The 26,248-nt window shown below is 37.1% G+C and overlaps 2 protein-coding genes across 4 annotated transcripts in view; one reads left to right on the forward strand and one right to left on the reverse strand.

Moving 5' to 3' along the window:
• The window catches only part of Zyg11a (zyg-11 family member A, cell cycle regulator), a 39,439-nt gene that overhangs the window by 12,589 nt on the left and 602 nt on the right, over positions 1 to 26,248 (forward strand). The window contains exons 4-13 of the mRNA XM_046450886.2: positions 2,618 to 2,758; positions 3,330 to 3,506; positions 5,834 to 5,898; positions 7,519 to 7,618; positions 7,701 to 7,754; positions 13,214 to 13,375; positions 13,452 to 13,496; positions 16,319 to 16,513; positions 19,733 to 19,794; positions 20,159 to 20,256. Coding sequence (XP_046306842.1) covers positions 2,618 to 2,758; positions 3,330 to 3,506; positions 5,834 to 5,898; positions 7,519 to 7,618; positions 7,701 to 7,754; positions 13,214 to 13,375; positions 13,452 to 13,496; positions 16,319 to 16,513; positions 19,733 to 19,794; positions 20,159 to 20,256 — 1,099 coding nt within the window. The remainder of the gene's footprint in view (positions 1 to 2,617; positions 2,759 to 3,329; positions 3,507 to 5,833; positions 5,899 to 7,518; positions 7,619 to 7,700; positions 7,755 to 13,213; positions 13,376 to 13,451; positions 13,497 to 16,318; positions 16,514 to 19,732; positions 19,795 to 20,158; positions 20,257 to 26,248) is intronic.
• The window catches only part of Echdc2 (enoyl-CoA hydratase domain containing 2), a 64,983-nt gene that overhangs the window by 2,236 nt on the left and 36,499 nt on the right, over positions 1 to 26,248 (reverse strand). The window contains exon 10 of one of the 3 annotated variants that reach the window (XM_046450882.2): positions 14,465 to 14,616. The exons of 1 other annotated variant lie outside the window; for it this stretch is intronic. In XM_046450882.2, coding sequence (XP_046306838.1) covers positions 14,569 to 14,616 — 48 coding nt within the window. In that variant the 3' untranslated portion in view covers positions 14,465 to 14,568. Of the gene's footprint in view, positions 1 to 14,464; positions 14,617 to 25,962; positions 26,209 to 26,248 lie in introns of those variants that run through there. One more of the 3 variants, XM_046450880.2, reaches the window with a different exon arrangement.

Consider the following 26,248-nt stretch of genomic DNA (forward strand, 5'->3'; position numbering starts at 1 on the left):
TGTTTGTGCCTGGGATGAACATGTGTACATGCTATACAAGAGTTTGACCAGTGAGATACACCCTGAGCCTCAACCACTGAGATACACCCTGAGTCCCCTAGGTCTTTTCTATCTAGACAGTTTTCTAGGATGGTAGTTTCAAGTATTCATTTTTCCTACAGAAACTTGTCTGTATAGGTTTGATATTCTTTCATTTTATTCTGTAATGATTCTCTAGATCTTTTTCTGCTTCTGCTTTCTGTTTTAAGTTTTTACTTATTTTGACTGGGAATGTAGCTCAGTGGTATGGTGCTAGCCTAGCATTCATGAGGCCCTGGGTTGGATCCTGGGCACTGCATAGGATACAACTGTTTGGGCTGGATACATTTGGTGCATACCTCTAGAGGCCAAGGCAGGAGGATTGCAAGTTTTAGGCCAGCTTCTGCAACTTAGTGAGACCCTGACACAAAATGAAAAGAGGTATAACTCAGTTGGTAGATTGTCCTTAGGCTCAATTCTCAGTGTTGGAGTGGGGGTGGAGGTGGGGAAGAAGTCAATTTTCCTGCTATATTCTTCTTACTTACTCAATTTTTTTTGAGGAGAGGTACTCGGAATTGAATCCAGGGATATTTAACCACTGAGCCACATTCCCAGCCCTTTTTATTTTTTTAGACAGTATCTCACAAAGTTGCTTAGGGCCTTGCTAAATTGCTGAGGCTAGCCTCAGAATTTGTAATCTTCCTGCCTCAGCTTCCCAGATTTCTGGAATTAGAGGCAAGCAGCACCATGCTATTACCCATACTATATTTAAAAAAAAAAAAAATTAACTCTATTCTTCCTTGTGTACCCTGTAACTTAGTCTTTCTATTTGGTAAAATTTTATCTTTTTCTTTCCAGAATTTAATAAACCCTTGCTTTAGCTCCTTGATATTAATGATTTGTTTTGGCACTGGAGATTGAACCCAGGAGTGCTTTACCACTGAGCTACATTCCCAGACAGTTTTATTTTTTATTTTGAGACAGAGTCTCTCTAAGTTTCTGAGGCTGACCTTCAACTTTTGGTCCTTCTGCCTCAGTCTCCCAAGTCATTGGGATTATAGGTGGGTGCCACTGTGCCTGTATATATATATATATATATATATATATATATATATATATATATATATATTTTCATATACCAAAATGTGTGTTAAGAATATTAAGTTTGAGGGTTGGAGTTGTGGCTCTGTGATAGAGAACTTGCCTTGCACGCATGAGGCCCTGGGTTCTATCCTCAGCACCACATAAAATAATAATAATAAAAAATAAAGATATTGTGTCCATCTACAACTAAAAAAAAGAATATTAAGTTTGGAGTGCTGTGCTATGGTATAATTGTCTTCTGATTTATTTTTTATTTATGGAAAGATTTTTTTTTTTTAGCCAAAATATGTAGGTTTTCATTTTTCTGACATTCTCAAAAATGTTTTATATGGAATTGATTTTAATCTTTTCATTTTCGGGCATTTGGTTGATCAGGTTCCTAACTTAAAAGCAGTCTCTTGTCAATTTAGTGGAGTGAGATCATCCAATGGGTGATGATGTTATTTGTCATGGTAGAATGGTGAAGGTTTTCTTTTTCTTTTGCATGATCCTTAATCTCCCCTCCCCCATTTCCTTCTTTTTTCCCCTCACTACCCAGTAATGCTGTAAACTGTCATGTCTAGTTTGTTTAAATTCTTTGTTGATTTTATCGTTTGAAGAGATGATATGAGGGTGTTGGGAGTAGGGGTGGTTTGGAGTCAGGTGAATGCCATTATTTTCCAGATCCAAAGTCTTCATATTGACTGTTTAAAATGTGTTATTCAGGGATAGCATGGAAGAATTATGATACTATATAAATAAGAAAGAAATGCTACTCAAAAAAATTAAAATCAATTCCTTTTTCTTTTTCTATTTTATGTTGCTGGGGATTGAATATAGGGCCTCACACATGGTAGGTAAATGCTCTACCAACTGAACTATATCCTTAGTCTTTTTGTATTATTTTACATGACCATTTTTCTATTTTTTTGTCTAATTCTATAGGATTATTTGAGAAACATTATATGCATTCATTATTTTTGGTTGTTAAAAAAATTACACATAACTTGGGGCTGGGGATGTGGCTCAAGCGGTAGCGTGCTTGCCTGGCGTGTGTGCGGCCTGGGTTTGATCCTCAGCACCACATACAAAGATGTTGTGTCCGCGGAAAACTGAAAAATAAATATTAAAATTTCTCTCTCTCCCTCTCTTTAAAAAAAATAAAATAAAATATAACTCTTCAATTAATTTTAATCTAGCTTTCAATAATTTAACATTAAAAAATTACACATAACTCATTATATTAGTTGAGTATTTTTCTCTTGTTTTGCATTACTGAGGATTGTACTCAGTTGAAGTATCAATTGTAATACAGTTATAGGGAGATGGTATTTAATTTTGATTTCTCCAGTTTACTGCTTTGTTAAATTAGCAGCATACTTTACCTCTCTGACTAAATGAGAACAACTTTGTAAACCACCTGGAATATATCATTGAACAGCTCTTAATATTGTTTCAAACATTGGAAGCTTGGGCATGACTGGTAAAACCTATTAGTAATGTGCTTCTTTTTCAGGTTGCTGGAGGAGCCAGTATGGGTCAGATTTCCGAAGCACTGAGCCGATATGGGAACAGGTCATGTTTTATGAAGGAAGCTCTTTACAGGCTCTTTACAGAGACATTTTCAATGCATGTACACATGCCTGCTGTTTTAAAGGTAACTATACCCTAGAAAGGAAGTTTTTTTCAGATTACTTGGTTCAATTAGATAAGTAATTGTATGTTTGATTTCTTTCCAGAAATGAGTGCTCCCTCCATATCTACCTCAGCATCACTTATTTGTATGTCTTTGATGGGGCTTTTTTTAGTTTCATGTTGTTGGAATCCCTCACAGTGTTTGCCCGTGTGCACTGTTGCTCTTACAAGGCTTTACACTAAAGAATAAGATATAAGTCTGGTTCATATTTGTGTTCTCTGAAATGCCTATTGGAATACCTTGAATGGAGTGAGGCCCAAGGAAAGATTGTGAAATTAGTTTTAGGTGTGAGGAAATGGGAGTTCCAGAGAAAGGAGGCAACTTGTCCAAAGTCACACAGAAAGTTAATGACTGACTTTTAATTAGAGAGTATTGATGTAATACCTTAATGTCCTAAAGAGTAAATGCTGAGGATAAGGAATATCTGTTACTGTTATGATAAAGAGCAAATATTTTGCCAACCAGAACAAGCACAAGGCAGTAAAAAGAATGTTGATGTTGTTCTATACTCTCAAACCATGTTTATCTTCAGCTTGTGGCTGTAGGAATGAGGAATCATCCAATGGATTTACCAGTGCAATTCACAGCTAGTGCTTGTGCCCTCAACTTAACACGCCAGGGTCTGGCCCAGGGAATGCCTGTTCGCCTGTTATCAGAAGTCACTTGTCTACTTTTCAAGGCTCTGAAAAATTTCCCCCATTACCAACAGGTAATTTTGATTGAAATTTTAATTGTGCTTTTTAAGATCAGGGCAAATACTTTACTCTCCCCAGGTGCCCACACTGACAAGATGAGCTGGGTTCAAAAGAGCTGGCTGCAACATTAAACTAGGAAAACAGTGAAGAAATCACACAACATAAGGACATGAGTTTCTCAGATCTAGGGTGGGACTGATCTGCCACCTTAAGGGTCAGCTTCTACACTGGACAGCGCTGGAAAGAGTGCACACCCAGACACACACACACACAAAGGAGACACACACAAAGGAGCTTCAGTGGAATGTTCTTCACCAAATAAGGCAGGGGATGATATTTCAGAGGTGGAGTCTTATTTTGTGTTGTCTTATGTTCAGCAGGTTGATTGACATCTTGGCAAATCACACCCATCTCAGGTGCTGTGTGCGATCACAGGCTGAGCAAGAGGAAAGGTGCACTTGTCGCACAGCCCAGTCAGCGCGTAATGCCAGACCTGTCCCCTCAAAATATCGCTCCAATGAGCATAGCTCACACACACAGCCCATGGATGACTTGCAAAAAATACAAATGTGTATTTTTTAGTTCTGGTTTTTCATTGTATCAGAGAGAGAGAGAGAGAAAGAGGGGAAGAGAGGGAGGGAGAGAGACAAAATAGATAAGGAATATATGATGTTTGGTATAGAAAAATAGGAAATACAGATAAGCAATGAGGTTAAAATTTTTTAAAAATGCATGCCTATAATCCCAGCTACTCTGGAGACTGAAGCAGGAGGATTGCAATTTTGAGGCCAGCCTGAACAGCTTAGTGAGACTGTCTCAAAATAAAAAATAAAAGGGTTGGGGGCATATAGAGTGTCAGAGTGTCAATGTCAGAGTGCTTGCCTAGCAGACAAGATTCTGGGTTCAATTTCCAGAACCTCAGTAATTTTTTGGGGATGTGTGTGTGGATTGAATCCAGTGGTGCTTTACCATTGAGTACATCTACAGCCATTATTATTATTATTATTATTATTATTATTATTATTATTATTATTATATTTAATTTTAGGACAGTTTTTTGCCAAGTTTCCAGGCTAACCTTGAACTTGTACTCTATCTCAGCCTCCCAAGTTGATGGGATTACAGGTGTGCACCATTGGTGTCCAGCTACAATACTCTTAGTTACCTGGGAAATTCAATTTAAAGCTATAGTGAGATACTGGTACTCCTTCTAGAAACTACTGCATACCCCTTAGACTGGCCAATAACTAGAAGGCATCAAGTGTTGGCAGGGTATGAAACAATTGAAATTCTCATTTGGTTGTAAGAATGTGAAATGATAACTACCAGTTCAACTGTTTGGTAATTCCTTTAAAAATGAAATATACATTTTTTATTCTACCCAGTTATTCTCACCTACGTGTTTAGCAAAGAGAATAAAATATATGTCTATATAAATGTTTATATAGGAATGTTCATAGTACCTTGTTCATAATTACTAAAAAAATTGGGTGAATAAATAAATTGTGGTATATTGGTATAAGGAAATACTATTTGGCATAGAAAGAAATGAAGTTCTGATACATGCAACAGGGATGAATCTCAAAAACATTTGCCGGGCAAAATATTCTAAGAGTAGATACTATATGATTCCATTTGTGAAACCTTAAATGAAAAAAAAAACTATAACTGTAATTTTCTGGGGTTGAGGCTGCCAGGATGGGGGCATAGTAGAACTCTTTGGGGATGATAGAAATGTTTTTTTCTTGATTTGTGGTGGTGATGGTTACACAGGTGAAAAAATTTGTCAGATCTAAATGAGTCTTTATGATAGGAATTGAGAGAGGGAGATAGATATAATTTTCTTTTTTTTTTTGGTATTGGGGATTGAATCCAGGGGTGTTTTGCCACTGAACTACATTCCCAGCCCTTTTTATGTTTTTATTTTGAGAGAGGGTCTTGCTAAATTGCTTAGGGCCTTGCTGAGTTGCTGAGGCTGGCCTTAAACTTTTGGTCTTCCTGCCTCAGCCTCCTGACTTTCTAGCATGACAGACATCTGCTACTGTGCCTGTCCCAGTGGGAGTTGCTATTTAAAAATATAATAAGGAAGGTGATCTTTCTCATTTAAGAAATCTGTATTTTCGCCTGTTCTTGAAAAGTTAAAAGATCTGGCTCAATTAGTCTTCATTCCTGCATGGCAGTCATCAGTTGTAGGTTTAAAGGAAAAACTTGAAGAGAGCTAGGTACAGCAGTGAGCTCCCAATAAGAAAAGCTCATTTTAGCACCATCCAAATGTTTGGAACCTGTATTTAGAATGGAGTATTACATTTACTCATAATTATTTTCTCTTTTTACCCAAAAGTTACAGAAGAATTGTCTTCTTTCCTTAACCAATTCCAGGATTCTTGTGGATGTTCCGTTTGACAGGCAAGTATAAATAGAAGTTGGTCATCTGATTAGGGTGCTGGCCAGTATTCCTCTGAGCACTGTTGGCATTTGATTATTAGTTTGGCCAAGGCCTGATTAAGGCTCAGACACGGTGTTTGTGCAGAAGGCTGTTTTGAGCCTAACACACAGTAGTGATCCATGGTACTATATTTGTAAATGTTCTCTCCCAAAGTGATTCCAGGACCAGGCAGTGGGTAAAAAAAATAATGAGCTCCAAAGAATAAAATGCACTTGGACTCAAGTTCTAGCCCTTCCATTGTCTCTGCACATGTTTCCTCTGTTTGTAAAATAGTAACTCGTTTGAGGATTTGATATGATAATGTTTATAAATTATCTGTCACAGTACATAGTTTAAGAGGTATTGGCCATATGAAGAATCTTAGTCATTCATTTTGTTATTGATTATTTAATAATAATTTAAAAAATCATTATCATCCTAGATGTTATAGAGGGATTCTTGGGATTCTTTTCAAAGCCTTTGTGATCTTCCAGATTCACGAGTTTAAAGCATTTAGATTAGTTAACTGCAGAAAGCAGAAAAATTAAGTACAGCTTTTTGCTGAGGCTGGCTTTGAATTTGTGATCCTCCTGCCTCAGCCTCACAAGACGCTGGGATTGCAGGAATGCACCACCACGCCCAGCCATTTATTCAAATCTTTTATGTCCTTAAGAAGTATGTGGGAGTTCTCTTCACATGGTGTTGTATATTAACATTTACACCTTTTACATTGCTGTTTTCAGTGGCTACTTCAGTATTTGATATCCATGCAGTCTGTAATTTGTGGGTGAAGGGTTATGGATAGTAAGTTTGCTGTGGTGTTTTGGCACTGTCCACAATTCAGATTACAAATTACTACCTCTTTGGAAACTCATCGTAGTAGGAACTAAATGCTAAAAAGTTTTTTTGCTAGGCATAGTTGCACAGGGCTATAAACCCAGCTACTTGGGAGGCTTAGGCAGGAGGATCACAAGTTCAAGGCCAGCCTAGGCAATTTAGTGAGGCTCCATGTCATAATAAAAAATGAAAAGGGCTGGGGATGTAGCTCAGTAAAAGAGCATTTGCCTACTACTATGTGAGATCCTGGGTTCAGTTCCCAGAAAGGATAAAAATAAATCCCCAGAAATAAATAAAAATAAAAAAAGGTTTCTTTGGATCTGCTTATCCAGTGTTCTGTTTTTTAAAAGAATATGTTTTAGTTGTAGATGAACACAATATCTTTATTTTTTTATATGGTGCTGAGGATTGAACCCAATGTCTCCCAATGTTTGTGTGAGGCAAGCTCTACCACAGCCCCAGTGTTGTATTTTTATTCTTTTTCTCTTGCTCTTTTTATTACCCCTTGGTTCTGAGGATTGAATCCAGGGCTGCTGCTTTCATGCTCTGCAGGTACCCTTCCTTTGATCTGCACCCCATGCGTACTCATTCTATTTGTATACTCTCCTGTTCCATCTTATCTCCTAAATGCTCATTTTCATAGTTGAGGCTTTATAAGTTCAAAACTATTTTTGTTACAGGATTTGTTGGGGTAGGCTGAGTGATTTGCCATGTACAGTTTCACAAACTATGTAATATTGAGAAAAATAAACACTTCTTTTCAGGTTTGATGCTGCCAAGTTTGTTATGAAATGGCTCTGTAGGCATGAGAACCCCAAAATGCAAACTATGGCAGTGAGCATCACCTCTATTCTAGCACTGCAGGTATGTGACATTTAGGTCAAGATCGTGCTCTTCCTCCTCATACAGCTTGGATACTTCACTTTTTGCTTTTTCTTGCCTTTAGCTATCACCAGAGCAAATTGCACAACTCCAAGAAGAGCTCTTCATGGCAGTTAAGGTGGGTTGAGTTGATCTTCATTTAACTTTTGTAAAAATGCAGGTATTTTGTGAATGCAGCTTAAAAAATTAAATAGGTCTAAAGGCCCCATTAAAAAGAAATTGTAGGCTGGGTATATAGCTCAGTTGTTAGAGTGCTTGCCTTGCATGCACAAGGCCCTGGGTTCAATTCTCAGCACCACAGAAAAGAAAAGAAATTGTAAAACTTGTTCCCCAAGATAAATTTCTATTCTTATAGCTATTTATTTACTTCTACTTTTCAAAATATAATGCTTAACTGCAGTTTCTTGATTTTGCAGTTTTAGATATTTATTTTGTTACTATAATAAATAAAAATTTAGTTCTCCTACATATATTTCTACAGATTCTTTATGCAGTTCCCAACAAGTTTATAGCACAATTAAATCTGTAATCAGTATTTACATTAGGATTATGTGAACATTGCTCATTCAAAACATTTTATTTTGTACTTTTTTTTTTTTGGTACTGGGGATTAAACTCAGGGGTACTCAACCACTGAGGCACATCCCCAGCCCTGTTTTGTATTTTATTTAGATACATTTCTTATTTTATGCCTTTTGCATTGCCATTATCTGTGGATACTTCGGTGTTTGATATCCAACCAATACATTTTTCCACTTATTGATGCATGTTTATAATAGTGATAAAGTCAAGGATAAAAACTTTCTTTTGGGCCTGTTCATTTCTGAGGTGCTTGAGTTCTCAAGAAGGTGATTGAGGGCTGGGAGTGTGGCTTAGTGGTAGAGTGCTTGCCTTGCTCATAGGAGGCACAGGGTTCACTCCTCAGCACTGCATAAAATAAAATAAAGGTATTGTGTTCATCTACAACTAAAAAAAATGAAGCCAGGTGCAGTGGTGCATGTCTGTAATCCCACTGGCTCAGGAAGCTGAGACAGGAACATCATGATTTCAAAGCCAGCCTTACCAATAGCAAGGCACTAAGCAACTCGGTGAGACCCTGTCTTTAAATAAAATACAAAATAGGGCTGGGGATGTGGCTCAGTGGTTTTGAGTGCCCCTGAGTTCAATCCCTGGTACCCCCCCCAAAAAAAAAAAAAAAAAAACAAGAAGATAGTTTGAGTTCTGGGCTGCAGCTCATAGTGGTGGTTAGGGGTAGAGAAATTATTTTATTCATCAGTTGTGGATTGGATGGGATTACCTAGAAAGAATATGGAGTGTATATAGAGAAAAGAAAAGGATATACAGAAGTTCATTGGAAAATTAGGAGAAGCCAAAAAAGGAGTTTGAGAAGGAGCATCCAGAATGTGCTAGGAAACAGGAGAGAGAAGTGTCTTAGAATCCAACAGGAAATATTCAAGAAAACTCAGGCAGTTGTGTCAGATCTGAGTAGTTGAGTGAGATGACAGTGGAATTGACTCTTGAATTTGGCATGATGGGAGTCATGAGACATCTTGGTAGATCCTGTTTTCAGAGAATGCTGGGCCAAACAAGTTGAATGATGAACAGAGAAATGAAGAAAACTTTTTTATGTTGATTTTAATGAGAAGGAAAGAGAATGGTACTATGTGGAGTCAATAGTAATTTTTTTTTGGTAAGATAGATTTTGTAAGATAGATATTTTGTAAAATATTAAGATATTTTGTGCCTATGAAAAAGGGAAAAATTGCCCTAAACAAGACAACTTTTTAAAAAATTTTAAGGGGCTAGGGTTATAGCTCAGTGGTAGAGCGGTTGCCTCACACTTGTGAGGCTTTAGGTTCAATCCTCAGCACCACATAAATTATAAATAAATAAATGAATGAATGAATGAAATAAAGATATAAAAAAATTAAGACAGGGTTTCTAAGTCACTGAGGGTGGGATCTCACTTAGTTGCTGTGGCTAGCCTCTAACTTTCCATCCTGCTGCTCTATTCTCCCAAATTCCCTGGCTTGTGCCTTGGCACCCCATTGAGAAAGTAATTTTGACACCAAATCCTTGAGATTGCAGGAATAAGATTTCGAGCAGATGTAAAGATGTTGGATTTAGTAGAGTAGGAGAGAAAGCAGAGTACATTGATGCAAGTGTAAACATGCCAGTTTAGAAGAGTGACTTTGAAAGATGATATGAGCTGAGCATGGTGGCATATACCTATAAACCCAGATTCTTGAGAGATTGAGGCAGAGAAGTTGCAAGTTTGAGGCCATCCTCGACAATATAGTGAGAGTCTGTCTCCCCACACTCTGCATTTTTTAATTGGTGCATTTTAGTTGTACATAATGATGGGAGTTGTTGCTGTATTTGTACATGCATATAATATAACAATATAATTTGGTAGTATCACGCCCTAGCACTTTCCCCCTGTCTCCCTACTCCCATCCCTTGGTTGTTTTCCTCTTCTGATGTCCCTTTGATTTTAATGAGATCCGCCCCCATCTTTCTTTTCGTTTTTCCTCTCTGGCTTCTACATAGGAGAGAAAACACAGGACCCTTAACCTTCTGAGCTATACTTATTTCACTTTACTTAATGGTTTCTAGTTTCATCCATTTTTCTGCAAATGACATAATTTCATTTTTCTATATGACTTTTGTTATGAATTGTGCTGCTATAAACATGGGTGGTATGTATCACTGTAATATGATGATTTTAATTCTTCTGCAGAAATACTAAGGAGCGGTATGGCGGTTCCATGCCTAGCCTTTTGAGGAAAGACCCTGTCTTAAAATAAAAATAAGGCTGGGAATTTGGCTCAGTGATAGAGCTCTCACCCAGTTTGTGGTAGGTCCTGTGTTTGATTCTCAGCATAACCAAAAGGGAGAGATATGAAGTGATCAATGAGAGTAAAAAGATGGTAATTAAAGTTTGAGGAGGAGAATTAGGAAATAACAATCTTTGGAACAAAATATAGTTGAATGCCCTTGTAAAATTTATGGGCAAATATTGAAAGCACAGACTTTTTCAACCTTCAGAGTTTGGGGGAGGCAAGAAGTGGACTGATAGCTAGGTTTAGCATTTATCCTAAAGTAGAAGTTGTGAAAATGTCTAGAAATGGTAACAGGACTGGATACAAATAGAGCAAGGACTCCGAGCAACATAATGGGAGGAAGAACAGTGGATTTCCTGGAGAGACAAGTTTATTTTGTTTTCTGGTTTTTAAATGTTATTTGTTTATTTAATACTGGGCCTTGCATACACTAGGCAAGTGCTATATCCCTGAGCTACATTCCCAGCCTTATTTTTTTTTTAAGAGAGAGAGAATATCTTTTTTTGTAGATGGACACAACACAATGCCTTTATTTATTTATTTTTTGATGCTGAGAATTGAACCCGGGTCTCGCGCATGCTAGGCAAGCGCTCTACAGCTGAGCCACAATCCCAGCCCCCAGCCTTATTTTTTAAAGTGCATATTAATTGTACAAAATAAAGTGTTTCATTGTGTTATATTCATACTTGCATATAATAATGATATTTTCTACTAGAAAGACGTTTTAGGTAGTGATAACAAGAGCTCAGGAATCAGATTTAGGCAGACAAGGCTCAACCAATTACTAGTCATATGACCTGGGATAAATCTCTGTGCTTTGACTCTTCATCTGGAAAACTGTATTAGCAATTAAAACTCAGACTTCTGTCATAGTGATACTACCTCATGAGTTATTGTGCATATGTTTCAGAGAAAGCATGTAAAGCATGGGACCATGGCTTTGCCACAGTCAAATGTTTCAGGGACAGCCTCATTTCACTGCTCCCTTTCTTCCTTGCCTTGCCCTTATTCATAACCTGTTGACTACCTAGGTGAATATCTTCTTCCTACTACTCTTAGCTGTCACAAAAAAAACTTTATTTATTTTTAAAATTTATTTTGGTACTGGGAATTGAACACAGGGGCGCTATACCACTGGGCCACACCCTCAACCCTTTTTATTTTTTGAGACAAGTTCTTGCTAAATTGCTTAGGGCTTTGCTAAATAGCCAATATTGTTCTGGAACTTGTGGTCCTCCTGTCTCTCTACCTGCCCCTGCCCAGTTGCTGGTATTATAGGAGTGCCCTAGCTTACATATTACCTATATATGAAGGTTTCCCTCTTACCCTTTATATAAAGTAAAATTTCAAGCTTTTGTGTATTTCTTTAAGAGCATTTGACAAAACTAAAATACATTTTTTTAAAGATTTGGAAACTTAAAAAAAAACTTTTATTTATTTATCTATTTATTTATTTATATGTGGTGCTGAGGATTGAACCCAGTGCCTCACACATGCTAGGCAAGCACTCTACCATTGAGCCACAACCCCAGCCCCATTTGGAAACTTTAAAAAAATATATTTTTCAGTTGTTGATGGACCATTTATTTATTATTTATTTTTAACTCACAGTTATGGAGGCTGAAAGTCCAAATAGCATGGTGCCAGCTCTGGTGAGGGCCCCCTAGCTGCATCATATGATAAATGGCATCCTAGTGGGAGCTCATGCAAAAGGGAGAGAACACATGGCAAGGCAGGATGTCTGAGAGTGGGATTATTTATTTATTTTTATGTGGGGCTGAGGATTTAACCTATTGCCTCATACATGCTAGGAAAACACTCTACCACTGAGCCACAACTCTAGCCCCCTAAAATTTTTAGTTGAGGAAAAACCAAGTTTTTTTTTTTTTTTTTGTCTGTCTCTGCTACCTGAATGAGTACTTGACTTACAGATGGTGTTAACTAAATGTTTTCAGTCAATAAAAAGTAGAATATCTGATATATACTTGATAATGCCCATTTTGTGTGGGGAGGGGTACCAGGGATTGAACCTAGAGGTGCTTAACCACTGAGCCACTTCCCCAGCCCTTTCTTGTATTTTATTTAGAGATGGGGTCTAACTGAGTTGCTTAGGGCCTTGCTAAATTGCTGAGGCTGGTTTTGAACTCATGATCCTCCTGCCTCAGCCTCCTGAGCTGCTCTACTGAGATTACTGGCAATAATGCAGTTTGTTTGTTTGTTTGTTTTTGTTTTTACCAACTAAGCACGCTTATTAAACTTTTATCCTCCTGCCCCCCCCCCCTTTTTTTTTCTTTTTTTGGTTATACTGGGGATTGGACTAGGAGGCCTCATGCACGCCAGGCAAGTGCTGTACCACTGAGCTACTACCCATCTATATTTTTGTTTTCTTCAGTTAATCACAAAAAACCATAGGAGGTAGTTAAAATATATTTTACTGAAAAAATGGATCACAAAGCTATTAAGTGATGAAACTTGGGTTTGGAACAGGGATTTGATTCTAACATCATGATTTTTTTTTAAGAGAGAGAATCTTTTAATGTTTATGTTTTAGTTTTTCTTTATTTTTTTAGTTGCATGTGGTACTGAGGATCGAACCCAGCACACCACGCATACCAGGCGAGCGCGCTACCGCTTGAGCCACATCCCCAGCCCCTAACACTCTTCTTAATTTTGCTTTTCTTGTAATGGAAGTGAGTCATAAGGGCATCTAACCTCCTGTCTCTTTGTGTTTTAGGAACTTATAGCGATAGTGAAACAAAAGACTACTGAAAATTTAGATGATGTCACCCTCTTGTTTGCTTTGAAAGCACTTTGGAATCTTACAGATGAATCTCCAGCTGCCTGCAAACACTTTATTGAAAACCAAGGATTGGCAATCTACATTCAAGTTTTAGAGGTGGGAAGATGGGATTGACTTTATATGTAAAAATTCTTTTCTTCATGATAAAGTAACCTATTTATTCTTTTGACAGAATTTTTCAGAGTCTTCAGTACAAAGCAAAGTACTTGGTCTCTTGGTAAGGTGAATTGTTTTGAGTTAATTTTAATTACTTTCAGAAAATTAACATTGATGTAGTACCTACCATGTGCTAGCAAATGTTAAAATCTGTTTACATGTATAAACTCATTTAATTTTCACATTATCCCTATAAAGTAAATAGCATTATATGTCAGCCAGTTATTGCTGTGAACAAACTGCAACTTAGTGACTTAAAAACAATAGCCATTTTTTTTACTTAAGAATTTGTGGATCAACAGTTTGAGTTCAGATCAGCTCTACAGTTTTTCTGTTGGTCTCCTGGGGGAAATTCATGAAGCCACAGTCATCTGGTGACTCACCTGGGACCAGATGGTCTAAGGTGGCCTGACTTTCATGTCTGAAGTTGGGACTGGTAGTTGACTGGGCCTTGTGTCATCATGGGCTTCTTTTTGTGGTAGTTTCAGGCCAGCAATAGAGGGCCAAGTCCCATCGTACATATACTTTCCAAGTTCAGTTTACATCACACTTGTTAATGTCTCACTGGCCAAAAGCAGATTCTGTGGTTAAGCTCAGATTAGACTGGCCATCCTTTCATGGAAGGTAACAGCAAAATCACATTGCTACAGGGTGTATGCACAGCGATAGGAAAAATTGTGCTATGACTATACCACATAGTTATCATCCACATCCTAGACACAAACTCTTTGACATATGAAACTAGCATTTATCCTAAGTCACTTTAGTATAGAATCAAAATTCAAACTTGAGCTGGCTCCAGACCCTCTTGTATTAACAACCTTAACTATAATGCATCTTTGTCAAGGTGATTTATATTATGTATATATATATATATATATGTATATATTTTTTTTTCAGTGCCTGCCCAGCCCCAAGGCAATCAATTTTTTAGAAATTTCTTTGTTCATATTTGTGTATTCTCTCATTCAAAATATTCCATGACTGAGAAATTTGTTTCCTAATGATTTACAAAAATTAATAAAAATGTACCATGCATACCTTTATTTTGTCATGCTGAGTGCAGTGGGAGATACAACAAATAAATCTTTCAGGCTGAGTGTACATATACTTTCCAAGTTTAGGAGGTAGTGTTAGACCTGTGTACACAGCTCTCTCCTTGAAGACTGCATCTTGTATTGCTAGAAGAGAAGCATAAGTCCTGTGGGAGCCTTTGCTTCTAATCATAAACTTCTTGAAAATGAGGATTGTGACTTATACTCTTCATATACCTGGCACCTATAGGACTCACAACACAGTAGATGTGAAAGGCATCACAGTGAGGGATAAATGATTATTGTTGGAAATCAAAAAGTTACAGAAAAGCAGAAGGTAGGGACAAAAGTCATTTTTGGCTAGAGACAATATAATCATTAAAGAGATACTACGAAACAGAAAATTTCAGAATTGAAATTTTGGGAGAAACTGGAAAAGAGACTAGCTATGGGAAATAATACCAGAAAGTTGGACTAAAGCCTTATATATCTTACTAGCTAGTTAATAGCTAGCTCAGTGACAAGAGTACTTGCCTAGCATGTTCAGGGTCACAGGTTTGATCCCCAGCACTTGTCCAAAGATGGGGAGGACAAGGGAAAAAATTTAGATTTTCCATTTTTTAAAATATTTTTGAGCCTTTCAGACTTCCAAAGATTTATATTGTTTGGTCTATTAGACATTAAATCCAAACAATATAATAGACCTAACCCTTACAAGGGTCATATCTCATCTCTGGAAAAAAAGGAGCTGAGGTTGAGGGGATTCTCAAAAACAGTACAATTTCACCTCTACTTTCCTTTGTTCTTTTCAGCAAACTAGTGTCCATGGTGTACTTTCTAGGAAGTTGCTGAAGCAATAGCAGAAGTTAGCATTGATTTAAGTAACTGTTCTATTTACTTTGACTCTTCAAACCTTTGCTTTTTCAGTTGTGTGGTCAGACCCCAAGTGACTGACCAATGATTTCAACCTCCTGTATTTGTTTCTCTTTGTAATGTCCTCTTCTCCTGGAGTGTGAACAGGACCTGTTAACTTGCTTCTAACAGCTAGAATATGGCAAAGATGATAGGTTATCACATCCTTATTATGTTACAATGTATTTATGAATCCATCTTGCTAGTAAACACACTTTAAGGACTCTTGCTTCTAACTCGAAAGGAGCAAAATATATTGAAGTTAGTAGTTGGAAAAGGGAGACACCCACATTTCAAGGAACTGGGCAACCTCTTGGAACTCAAGGTGGCTTTTAGCAAGAGACTGGATCTCTCAGTCCTACAGCCACAAGAAACAAATTCTGCCAGCATCAGTGGAGATTGCACTTGAGAAATTCAGCCTTAGGAGATCTCAGAGTAGAAAGAGGACCCCGCTCAGATTCCTGTTCCACAGAAACAGTGAGGAGGTAAATTCATATTATTTTAAGCCACTAAGTTTATGGTAATTTGTTACACAGCATTGAAAATTAAATAATGCAACATAATAAAACAAATATTACCTGCCTATTGTTAAACTTGTCAAGATAATGTAACATCTAGCAGACCCCTGATTATGTTGTTTGTCAGGCCTGGTTTTGTGTTTTAATTCATGCAGTTATGAGTAATGTGAACCTGATTCTTGTATTAAATGAGAGATAAGGCAGTTAGAAAAAGACATTTACCTAGTAGTATGCCTGGTACTGAGCAAGTGCTCATGTGGTGATTTATTTGTAATGATCATGCTCATGCTAAAGGGGTGGGATTTGGGGATTAGGCTGTTGGGCGGGATCTGAGATGAGCAGTAGGAAAGAGAGAAAAGCTAATTCCTTATTCTCCTCCCTTCCTGTCCCTGATGTTCACTGCTTCATGTGACCTGTAGAACAACATAGCTGAAGTCAGAGAGTTTTCTTCCAAGCTGGTGACTGAAGATGTGATGAAGCATATCAGCAGTTTACTTCATAGCAAAGAAATAGAAGTGAGCTATTTTGCTGCAGGTATCATAGCCCACCTGACCTCTGACAAACAGCCCTGGCTCTTCCGCGATCTGCAGAGGAATGCTCTTCTTGAGGATTTGGTACAGGAACCATTCTTCTTTACAAAACAGTGTAATCTTTTCTTGTATATAACTTAATTTTATAGATCATAAGAGGTTTAGAAATATATGATCATTATAAAAAATGGGAAAAATACATATAGGAAAGAAGAAAATGGAAACTTACCCATGCTCTTTCACCTAAAGCTAACCTCTTGAATGCAAAATTTTGTTGCATTTCTTTTACTGTTTTTTTTTTTTTTTTTTTTATAAAAGTTACACATGCAAACAGTTGTGTATGGCTTTATGCAAATCCCCTTTCTCTTTCACCTTTTTTAAAGTTATTTCTTTTGGTATTTACTTCCATATCTATAAATAAGATATTATGGGTTTTTTGTTTGTTTTGGGGTTTTTTTTTGGGGGGGGTGGGTAATGGGGATTTAACCCAGAGGCACTTTACTACTGAGTTACATCACCACCCTTTTTAAATTTTTTACATTCACACACGGTCTCACAAAATTGCTGCGGCTGGCCTTGAACTTGTGATCCTCATGCCTTAGCTTTTCAAGTAGCTGGGACTTACAGGTGTGGGCCATGGTAACCAGCCTTGTTGCTATTTTTTACTTTTAAGCATCTTCTGCCCATTAATTGTCCCCAAATAGGAAAGAATGATTCTTATTCTTTCTATCTCTTGTGTCTACTTTTTCCTATACTCTAGCTATAAGTTTTTCAGTACATTTAAGAACTGTTCTATCCACTTCACCTTCTCAAGAGCCTTCTGTGTCTCTTCTGTCTGGTCTGCTTGTTTTGTATTATCTGGTATACCTTTGTTACTGTCATCCTAGAATATTCCTTTACTATCATCTGCATATTCCCATCGTCTCTCTTGTGTTGCTTCCCTATTTTCTGGATTACATGCCTTCCTTTTTCTTGGTTTACTTGCTCCCCAGCATATCTTCTGGTAGTTTCCTAAGAAGAGATGCATGAAAGTGAAATCTCAACTGTTTCTAAAGGCCTTTATCTTACTCTCACATTTAGTTGGTGAAATGGCTAGGTGTAGAATTTTTAGCTTTCAAATATTTTTCCTTCAGAATTTTTAAGTCTTTGCCAGGCATGATAGTGCACACTCTAATCCCAGTGACTTGGAAGCCTGAGACAGGAGGATTGCAAGTTCAAGGCCAGACTCAGAAACTTAGACCCCATCTCAAAATTCAAAGAGCTAGAGATGTAACTCAGTGGTAAGGTGCCTCTGGGTTCACTCCCTAGTACTGGAAAAGAAAAAATTTCCCCAAATGAAGGAAACAAACTTCCAGGGTAATAAGTACTCAATGCAGTATAAGAAAATGAACCCTCATCAAGGTATATCCCTATGATTCCAAACTTTGAAGGTAAAGAGCTTTGTTTTTTTTTTTTTGCAGTACTGGACATTGAACCCAAAGGGTCACGAGCACTGAGCCACCTCCACATCTCTTCTTGTTTTTAGACAAGGTGTCCCCACGTTGCTGACACTGGCCTTTGAACTTGCCATCCTCTTGCGTCAGCCTCCGGAGTTGCTAGGATTACAGGCGTGTGTTCCTGTGCCCAGCTCTCTTTCTTTCATCCTTCTCTTTCCTTTTTTCCTTCCCTCCCTCCCTTCCTCTTTTTTTCTTTCCTTTCCTTTTCCTTTTCTTTCTGATGTTGGAGAATAAACCCAAGACCTTATACATGCCAGGAAAGCACAGTACCACTGAGTCATGTGCCCAGCCCACTTTTTCATCTTTTAAAAATATTTGTTTTTTAGTTGTGGTTGGACACAATACTTCTATTTTTTTTATTTATTTTTATATGGTGCTGAGGATCGAACCCAGGGCTTCCTTGACATGCTAGGTGACCACTCTACTGCTGAGCCATAACCCTAGCCCCCACTTTTTCATTAAAAAAAATTTTTTTTTCTTTCTGGAGATATTGGCCTTCCCCAGACTGTGTTTTCTGCTTTCTGTGTTTCCCCGCCTCAGTACTGGGGATTGAACACAGGGCCTTACACAAGTTATATAAGCACTAAGCTACATTTCCAGCCTTTTAAAAAAAAATGTGTGTGTGTGTGTGTGTGTGTGTGTTGAGCGTGGTGCTGGCTATAGAACCCAGGGCCTTGTGAATGCAAGGCAAGCACTCTAACAACTGAGCTATATTGCCAGCCCCATTCTTTAATCATTTCAGCCATCCTCCTGTTTTGAAGCCCATCTCTAGTTTCACTTTGGAAAGTAGCTTGTGAAAAATTTTAAATCTCCTAGGGATTGTGTTCAAATTGGTTTTTGTGACATTGGAGATTGAACCTAGAGGTGCTTTTAGCACTGAGCAACATCCCTAGCTTTTTATTTTATTTATTTATATTTTGGTATCAAGGATTGAGCCCATGGGCTTTTAACCACTGAGCTATATCCCCAGCCCTTTGTATTTTTTTTTTTTTTGAGATAGGGTCTCACTAAGTTGCTGAGGGACTCATTAAGTTGCTGAAGCTGGTTTTGAACTTGGGATCCTCCTGCTTCAGCCTCCTGAACCTCTGGGATTACAGGCATGTGCCACCATGCCCAATTCTTTTTTTATTTGTAGACAGAGTCTCACTAAGTTGCTGAGGATCTTGCTGAATTGCAAGATCTAGCCTTGAATTTGGTAATCCTCCCAAGTTTTTGGGATTATAGGCATGCACCACTGTCCCCAGGGGTTTGTTTTTCTTACCACAGTCAGTTACTATATCTCCCATCTACTTTGTTCTTGGTGTTTGATTTCTTCTCTTATTTCTGTTTATTTACTTATTTATTTTTGAGAAAGAGGAAAAAGAGGTTTATTGCTTTGCTAGCAAAGGAGAAACACAGGGGACTTTTTGTCCCAAAGGCTGTTTCTATCCTTCAGCAGGAACAGAGGGCTTTTAAAGAGGTGATTCAAAATACATTCCACATGTTTTCTGTTAGAGTGAGTTCTTCTGTTTTAAACCATTCTTACTATTCAGTGAGTGGGATTTAAGGATGTAGTGTAATTTCAGTTCAGTACCTTAAAAAAGAAGCCTTTATTGCATTCTTTTCTTCATGTATCTACATATGTAATGGTTGTCAAATAATTTGGTAAGTAGGTATATCTAAATTTTGTCATTCCCATGTTTTGAAAATTTATTTTTGTTTCAAATGTATTTAATTATAAATGACATGAAATAATCTCTTTTGACCTTTTATAAATGATGGAATATAATAATTGAATCTTTGTTTCTCCCTGTCTTTTGGGAAAAAGCATGCAACCATGAAGAATTGGCCAAGTCCAAGTTGTAAGATGTCAGCATTGGTAACATACAGGTAATTTCATTATAATGTGATTTTCTTCAAGCCTGTCCTTAGTGTACTTGATTATATAGTAATAAAGTCTCAGTATCATTTAGCCTTGTGTTCAAATCCCACTTCTTTTCTGTGATACTGTGAAAGTCATTTCTAGAAATGATTCCATTTTCCTTATTTATGAAGTGAGGTGGACAGTGTGCCAGATTGAGGAAGAAATGAGATATTGAATGTGTAGAGCATCTGACAAAAAATTCAGTTTAAATGATAGCTACCAAGGTATAGCGCATAGTATATCTGGCTTGGTGAGGTATTGACTATGGGGGAGAATGTTAAATTATTTTTATATTTCTGAGTTCTGAATTCACATCCTTGTACTTTTTAGATCTTTCAAGTCATTTTACTCACTCCTTAGCAACTTCTCTCAACCAGTGGTTCAGCTCTGGGGACTATGGGCCATGTGTCACGTCTGCAGTAAAAATCGTATGTATTCAACATATATTTAAAACAATAGTTCTCCAGCTGTTTTTCTGAATAATGAATAAGTTCCATATGGAGTTTGAAAATTCTTTCATCTGTGTCTTTTGAACTTAGCTTTTTAAAAAGAAAGTGAAGTTGGGTGACCCAGAAGGCTGAGGCAAGAGGATTGCAAGTTCAAGACCAGTCTCAGGCATTTAGCAAGACCCTCTCTCAAAAAACAAAAAGGGCTGGGAATGTAGTTTAGTGGTATAGAACACCCTGTATTGGATCCCCATTATTGGGGGAAAAAAGAAATAGAAATTTTTTTTTATTAATATCAGCTATTTTAAGCCTGAGGCAGGAGGATCATAAGTTCCAGGGCAGCCTAGGGAACTTAGACCCTTACACAGACAGACAGACAGACACACACACACACACACACACACACACACACATAGGCTGCAAAATTAATAATGGATTTAGAAGTGGATATCCAACAGTTTAAAAAGTGGAAGTTATTTCCCCCATTCCCAATTCCTCACAGGCAAGCACTGTTAACAATTTGGTAACTAGTCTTTCATCTACTTTTTAATATATGCTCTACTAAGACTATGCTATTTATGCCAGGCATGGTGAAGTTTGTCCTAATCCCAGTTATTCAGGAGGCTGAGGAAGGAATGTAGCAGGTTTAAGCTCAGCCTCAGCAACTTAGTAATACCCTGTCTAAACATTTTTTAAAAGGGGCTGGGGATATAGGTTAGTAGCAAAGTACCCAGGGTGCAGATCTCCAGTAACAAAACAAAACAATAACAATAACAAAACATAAACATAAAATAAACATTTTAAATGAAAACAGACTCATTCTGTGCATGTAGTGCTATAGCTTGCTCTCTTTATCATTAACATTCTTATAATCATAGAACTTTCTCCTTGTAATGAATGGTCTATAGGAGGTTGGAAGGTCAGGAGTCAGGTTGTTTTCCAGGTAGAGTAAATATTTTTGCTGTTAATCCCCCCTGCTGCACGTTTGGTGGTGTACAACTGTAATTCTAATAGCTCAGGAGGCTGAGGCAGGAGAATTGCAAGTTCCAAACAGTCTCAGCAATTAAGGGAGACCCTCAATAACTTGATAAGACCTTCTCTCAAAAAAAAAAAAAAAAAAAAAGGACTGGGGATATAACTCAGTTGTAAAGAGCCCCTGGGTTCAATCCTGGTACCAAAATAAAAATCCCCTCTGAGACATTTTGGTCAATACATTTGCTCAGGATTATTATAAAAATTTTGCTTTCATTACAAAAAAATATAGGCTATGATTTTATACTAGAAAACTTAAGAGACTATTTTTAGGAGTAAAAATGTAAGTATATTGATACATATGTGTGTGTGTGTGTGTGTAAAGTAAATACATAAAAACACCATTGAAAATCTGAAAGTTAACTAAGGGAAAAGATATAATTCATATTATCAACAAAAGTATAAAGTACCTAAAAGTGACTTCAATAAGTAATAGAAAACTATGAGAGATAATTTAAAATTCTGAAATAATTGAGATATACCATGCTCCAAAGATGGAAAGACTTATTAAAATATAGATGTTAGTCATTTCTAACTTGTGGCTATCATACAATTCAAGTGAATGGATGAGAGATGTGGGGGATCTGAAAGTTATTCTAAAGTTCACCTGGCAGAATAAATAGGAAAGAATTAACAAAGAAAAATTATTTTTTGGAGCTTGTTGTAGCACTTCTATTAACCTGGTTAAAAAGGTAATGTGAATGGTGCCAGACATATGAAAGTCAGCCAGATCAGTGGATCAGAGTGGTTCTGAAACACTCTAGTTTTTTCCTTTTTGGGTGTGGTACAGAACATTGAACACCTCACACATGCTAAGCAAGTACAATACCACAAGTTACAGTCCAGACCTAGTATTTTCAATTGTGACAGTAGCAACTATGACAATAATTAGAACTTTTGAGTTGTGTGCCAGGTAGTATTGTAAGCACTCAAACTATTTAATCTTCACAACACCTAGAAGGGGGGTAGCATTAATATCATCATCTATATATCAGATGAGAAAACTGAGGACCATGAAAGTAATTTACCCAAGATTAAAATGTCTAACATGTCCCAGAGACAAAGTTCTACCCTAGATCTATTCTGTAGGATGTAGTAACTTACGTAACATTTCTTTGGAGGGTACATTGTTTCTAGTCTGCCTATTAAATACCGCTTCAATAAGTAATGAAACAGAAAAAGAAAGATGTACACTTGCAATAGTGTGGTAATTAAAACACAGACCCCAGAACCAGACCACCTGTGCTTTATTCCCACGTTTTGCCATTTACTAACTGAAGTTGAAAAAATTACTTGGTCTCTCTGTGCCTCAGTTTCCTCAGCTATAAACTGGAGAATGATACCTGCTTTACAGGGTTGTTATCAGAATTAAGTTGATTATATTTGTAAAGCATTTAGAATAGTGCTTGGTTGATAGTAAAAAAGTGCTAACATCTATATATAGCATAGTATTAATACTAGCATAGAAAATAGTGTTTGTTAAAATACATCCTTTTGCAAATATGTGAGTCAGTCTACAGAACTCTTAGAATTGCTGAGTCAGAAGGTTATAAACATTTTAAAATTTGATAGGTGTTGCTAAACTGTTCATGCCTTCCTTTCAATAATGTGTAAGAGCTTGCCCAGTTTTCCTACAGGTTTGTTTGTGGTGCTAGGAATTGAACCCAGGACCTTATACATGTTAGGTCAGCACTGTACCACTGAGCTGTCTTCCTACCCTATTTTTTTTGTTTGTTTTAATTTTTTTTAGTTGTAGATGGACACAACACCTTATTATTATTATTTTTTAAATTTTTATGTGGTGCTGAGGATTGAACCCAGTGCCTCCCACATGTGAGGCGATTGCTCTACTACTGAGCCATACTCCCAGCCCCATTCCTACCCCATTTTCCTACCTTCTTGAAAAATTACAATGTTAATTGAACTTTTCGACTTTGCCCATCTAAGGAGAAAGTGATAGTCTTAGTTGACATTTCTTTTAAGTGAGAGTAGTCATTTTTCCTGATGAGAGTCATTTCCTTGTTTGTTAATACCATTGTTTGCTTTTTGTCTATTTTCTTTTTCTTTGATTAGGTCTTTATGATAATCAGTTAATATTTTTTCTGAGTTTATTGTCTGATTTCTTTTTTTTTAGTTGTAGTTGGACACAATACCTTTATTCCATTCATTTATTTTTATGTGATGCTGAGGATCGAACCCAGGGCCCCGTGCATGCTAGGCGAGTGCTCTACCACTAAGCCACAATCCCAGCCCCTAATTTTATCATGTTTACAAATCAAACTTTTGTGGTGTATAGCCTTTGGGTTTTAGGTTTTGGTTATACTTACGTTATAAAAGAAGTCTTTTTTTTCTTTCTGATATGGTTTCCTTTTAACATTGATGACTGCTCCATTTGAAACTTCTTGGTATATGGTCTATTATAGATCTTGTTAAATATTCCATGTTTTCTGTACTGATAAGCAAACTTTTTTTTTTTTTGTACTGGGGATTGAACTCAGTGGCACTCAACCACTGAGCCACATCCTCAGCCCTATTTTGTATTTTATTTAGAGACAGGGTCTCACTGAGTTGCTAAGTGACTTGATAAGTTGCTGAGGTGACTTTGAACTCTCAATCTTCCTGCCTCAACTTCCCAAGCTGCTGAGATTATAGGTGTGGGCCACCATGCCTGGCTTTTTTATTTTTATTTTGAGACAGGGTCTCACTAAGTTGTCCAGGCTGGCCTGGAACTTGTGGTCCACCTGTTTTAGCCTCCTGAGTTCTTGGGTTTAAAGGTGTATGCCTCTACACCCTGCTTTGTTTTCATACTCTTAAAGATGGTTTAGTTATTGTTATTTTATGCATCCAATGCTTATTTCACTTTACTCAAATGTTTATCATTTTCTTTGTTCACCACTGCTTCTTTTACCCAACAACTTTTTTTCTAGGTTCAGGGTTTGATGGTTTATTAGAGATATAATCTCTTTAACTGAAATATGTGGGTCCTCCCTCCTATTTTTACTATTAAATAATGGTATAAGCTAGGTATAGAATTCTAGAATGACAGTTATTGTCATTCAGCCTTTGAGAGAATATTTTCAGTGTCTTGTGTTGTTGCTATTATGTACTGCTATTAGTCTAATCATCTTTTTTTTTTTTCTTGTGGTACTGGGGATTGAACCCAGGGGCGTTTAATCATGAGCCACATCCCTAGTCCCTTTTTTTAATATTTTATTTAGAGACAGGGTCTCACTAAGTTGCTGAGGATGGCTTTGAACTTGCGATCCTTCTACCTCAGCCTCCCTAATTGCTGGGATTATAGGGGTATGCCACTGCACCCACTTTGTTCTTTTCTTGTGGCACTTCTATCAGACATGGATCATCTTTGCTTCTTTTTCACATTTTCTTATCCTTTATTCTTTAAAAGTTTTGTGGTCTGTATCTGATCATCTTGTGTGCGTGTTGAATGAGGCTTGATTTTCATGTTTGTAGTTTTTTGATTGTGAGCTCACTTTTTTTTAATATTTATTTTTTAATTGTAGTTGGACACAATAACTTTATTTCACTTATTTATTTTTATGTGGTTCTGAGGATCAAACCCAGGGTCTCACGCATGCAAGGCGAGCACTCTGCCACTGAGTCACAACCCCAGCCCCTATGAGCTCACTTTTTTTTATATACTAAATTAACATATTCCTTCAGCATAGTTTTGTATTTGCACTTGTGAAGTACTTCAGAGGTTTCCCTAGGCTTGGGCAGATTTTTACATTAATTTTTTTTGTGTGTGTGTGTGTGGTGCTGGGGATTGAACCCAGGGCCTTGTGCATGGGAGGCAAGCACTCTATCAACTGAGCCATATCCCCACCCTTTACATTAATTTTCCCAGTGACATTCAGGTAGTAAAATTCAGACTAGTTGGGACTGTGATTTTGCAAAGTTTTAAACCAATATGTTATTTTGCTCAGCATGTTGCCTTAACTTAAAGTGTGTAGTTTTGTAAAAAAAGAAGTTTGATCCTCCTTTTTTTTTTTTTTTTCTCCTGTCCATACTGGGGATTTCACACAGGGGTGCTTTACTACTGTGCTACACCCTTAGCCCTTTTTAAAATTTTTTATTTTGAAATAGGGTCTTGCTAAATTGCCCAGGTGGACCTTGTATTTGTGATTCGCCTGCCTCAACCTCTTGAGTAATTGGAATTACAGGCATGTGCCTTGTACATGGCTAAATTTGCTTTTATTTTTTTAAGTTTTTATTTGTTTTAATTAGTTATACATGACAGTAGAGTGCATTTATACACTTTGATATATCATACATAGATGGGATATAATTTCTTATTTTTTGAGTGTACTTGCTGCAGAATCATATTGGTCATGCAGTCACATATATACATACAATAATAATGTCTGTTTCATTCTACCATCTTTTCTATCCCCACATCCCCTTTCCTTCCTTCCCATCACTTACCTCTACCTAATCTTAGGTAATGCTATTCTTCCCTAGTGCCCCCCCGCCTTAATAAAAGTTAAGATTAAAGATGTCTGAAGCAGGGCTGGGGTTGTAGCTCAGTGGTAGAGAGCTTGCCTGGCATGCCTGAGGCTCTAAGTTCAATCCTCAGCACTACATTAAAAAAATAAATAAAAATAAAAATATTGTGTCCATCTACAACTAAAACATAACTATGCTTTAGACATCTTTTTTTATTTATCTGGATATAAACATAACAAGATGATCATCTGTTTTCTCATACAAACCGAGCATTATTTACATTTTTACAGATTACCCTGAAATTGACTCATTTTAACTATTGATTCCTAGTCCAAAGGGCTTCAACCTTTATATTTTGTGTATATTTTTGTGTATGTGCAGGGGCACTAAGGATTGAATCCAGAGGTGCTCTTCCACTGGGCTACATCCCCAGCCCTCCTTAAAAAAAAAAAAAAATTGGAAAAATTAGTTAAGAAAT

The sequence above is a fragment of the Marmota monax genome, unplaced genomic scaffold, assembly GCF_021218885.2.
Source record: "Marmota monax isolate L192 unplaced genomic scaffold, Marmota_monax_Labrador192_F-V1.1 WCK01_AAM20220418_F8-fsc00023, whole genome shotgun sequence".
In the NCBI taxonomy this organism is placed as follows: Eukaryota; Metazoa; Chordata; class Mammalia; order Rodentia; family Sciuridae; genus Marmota; species Marmota monax.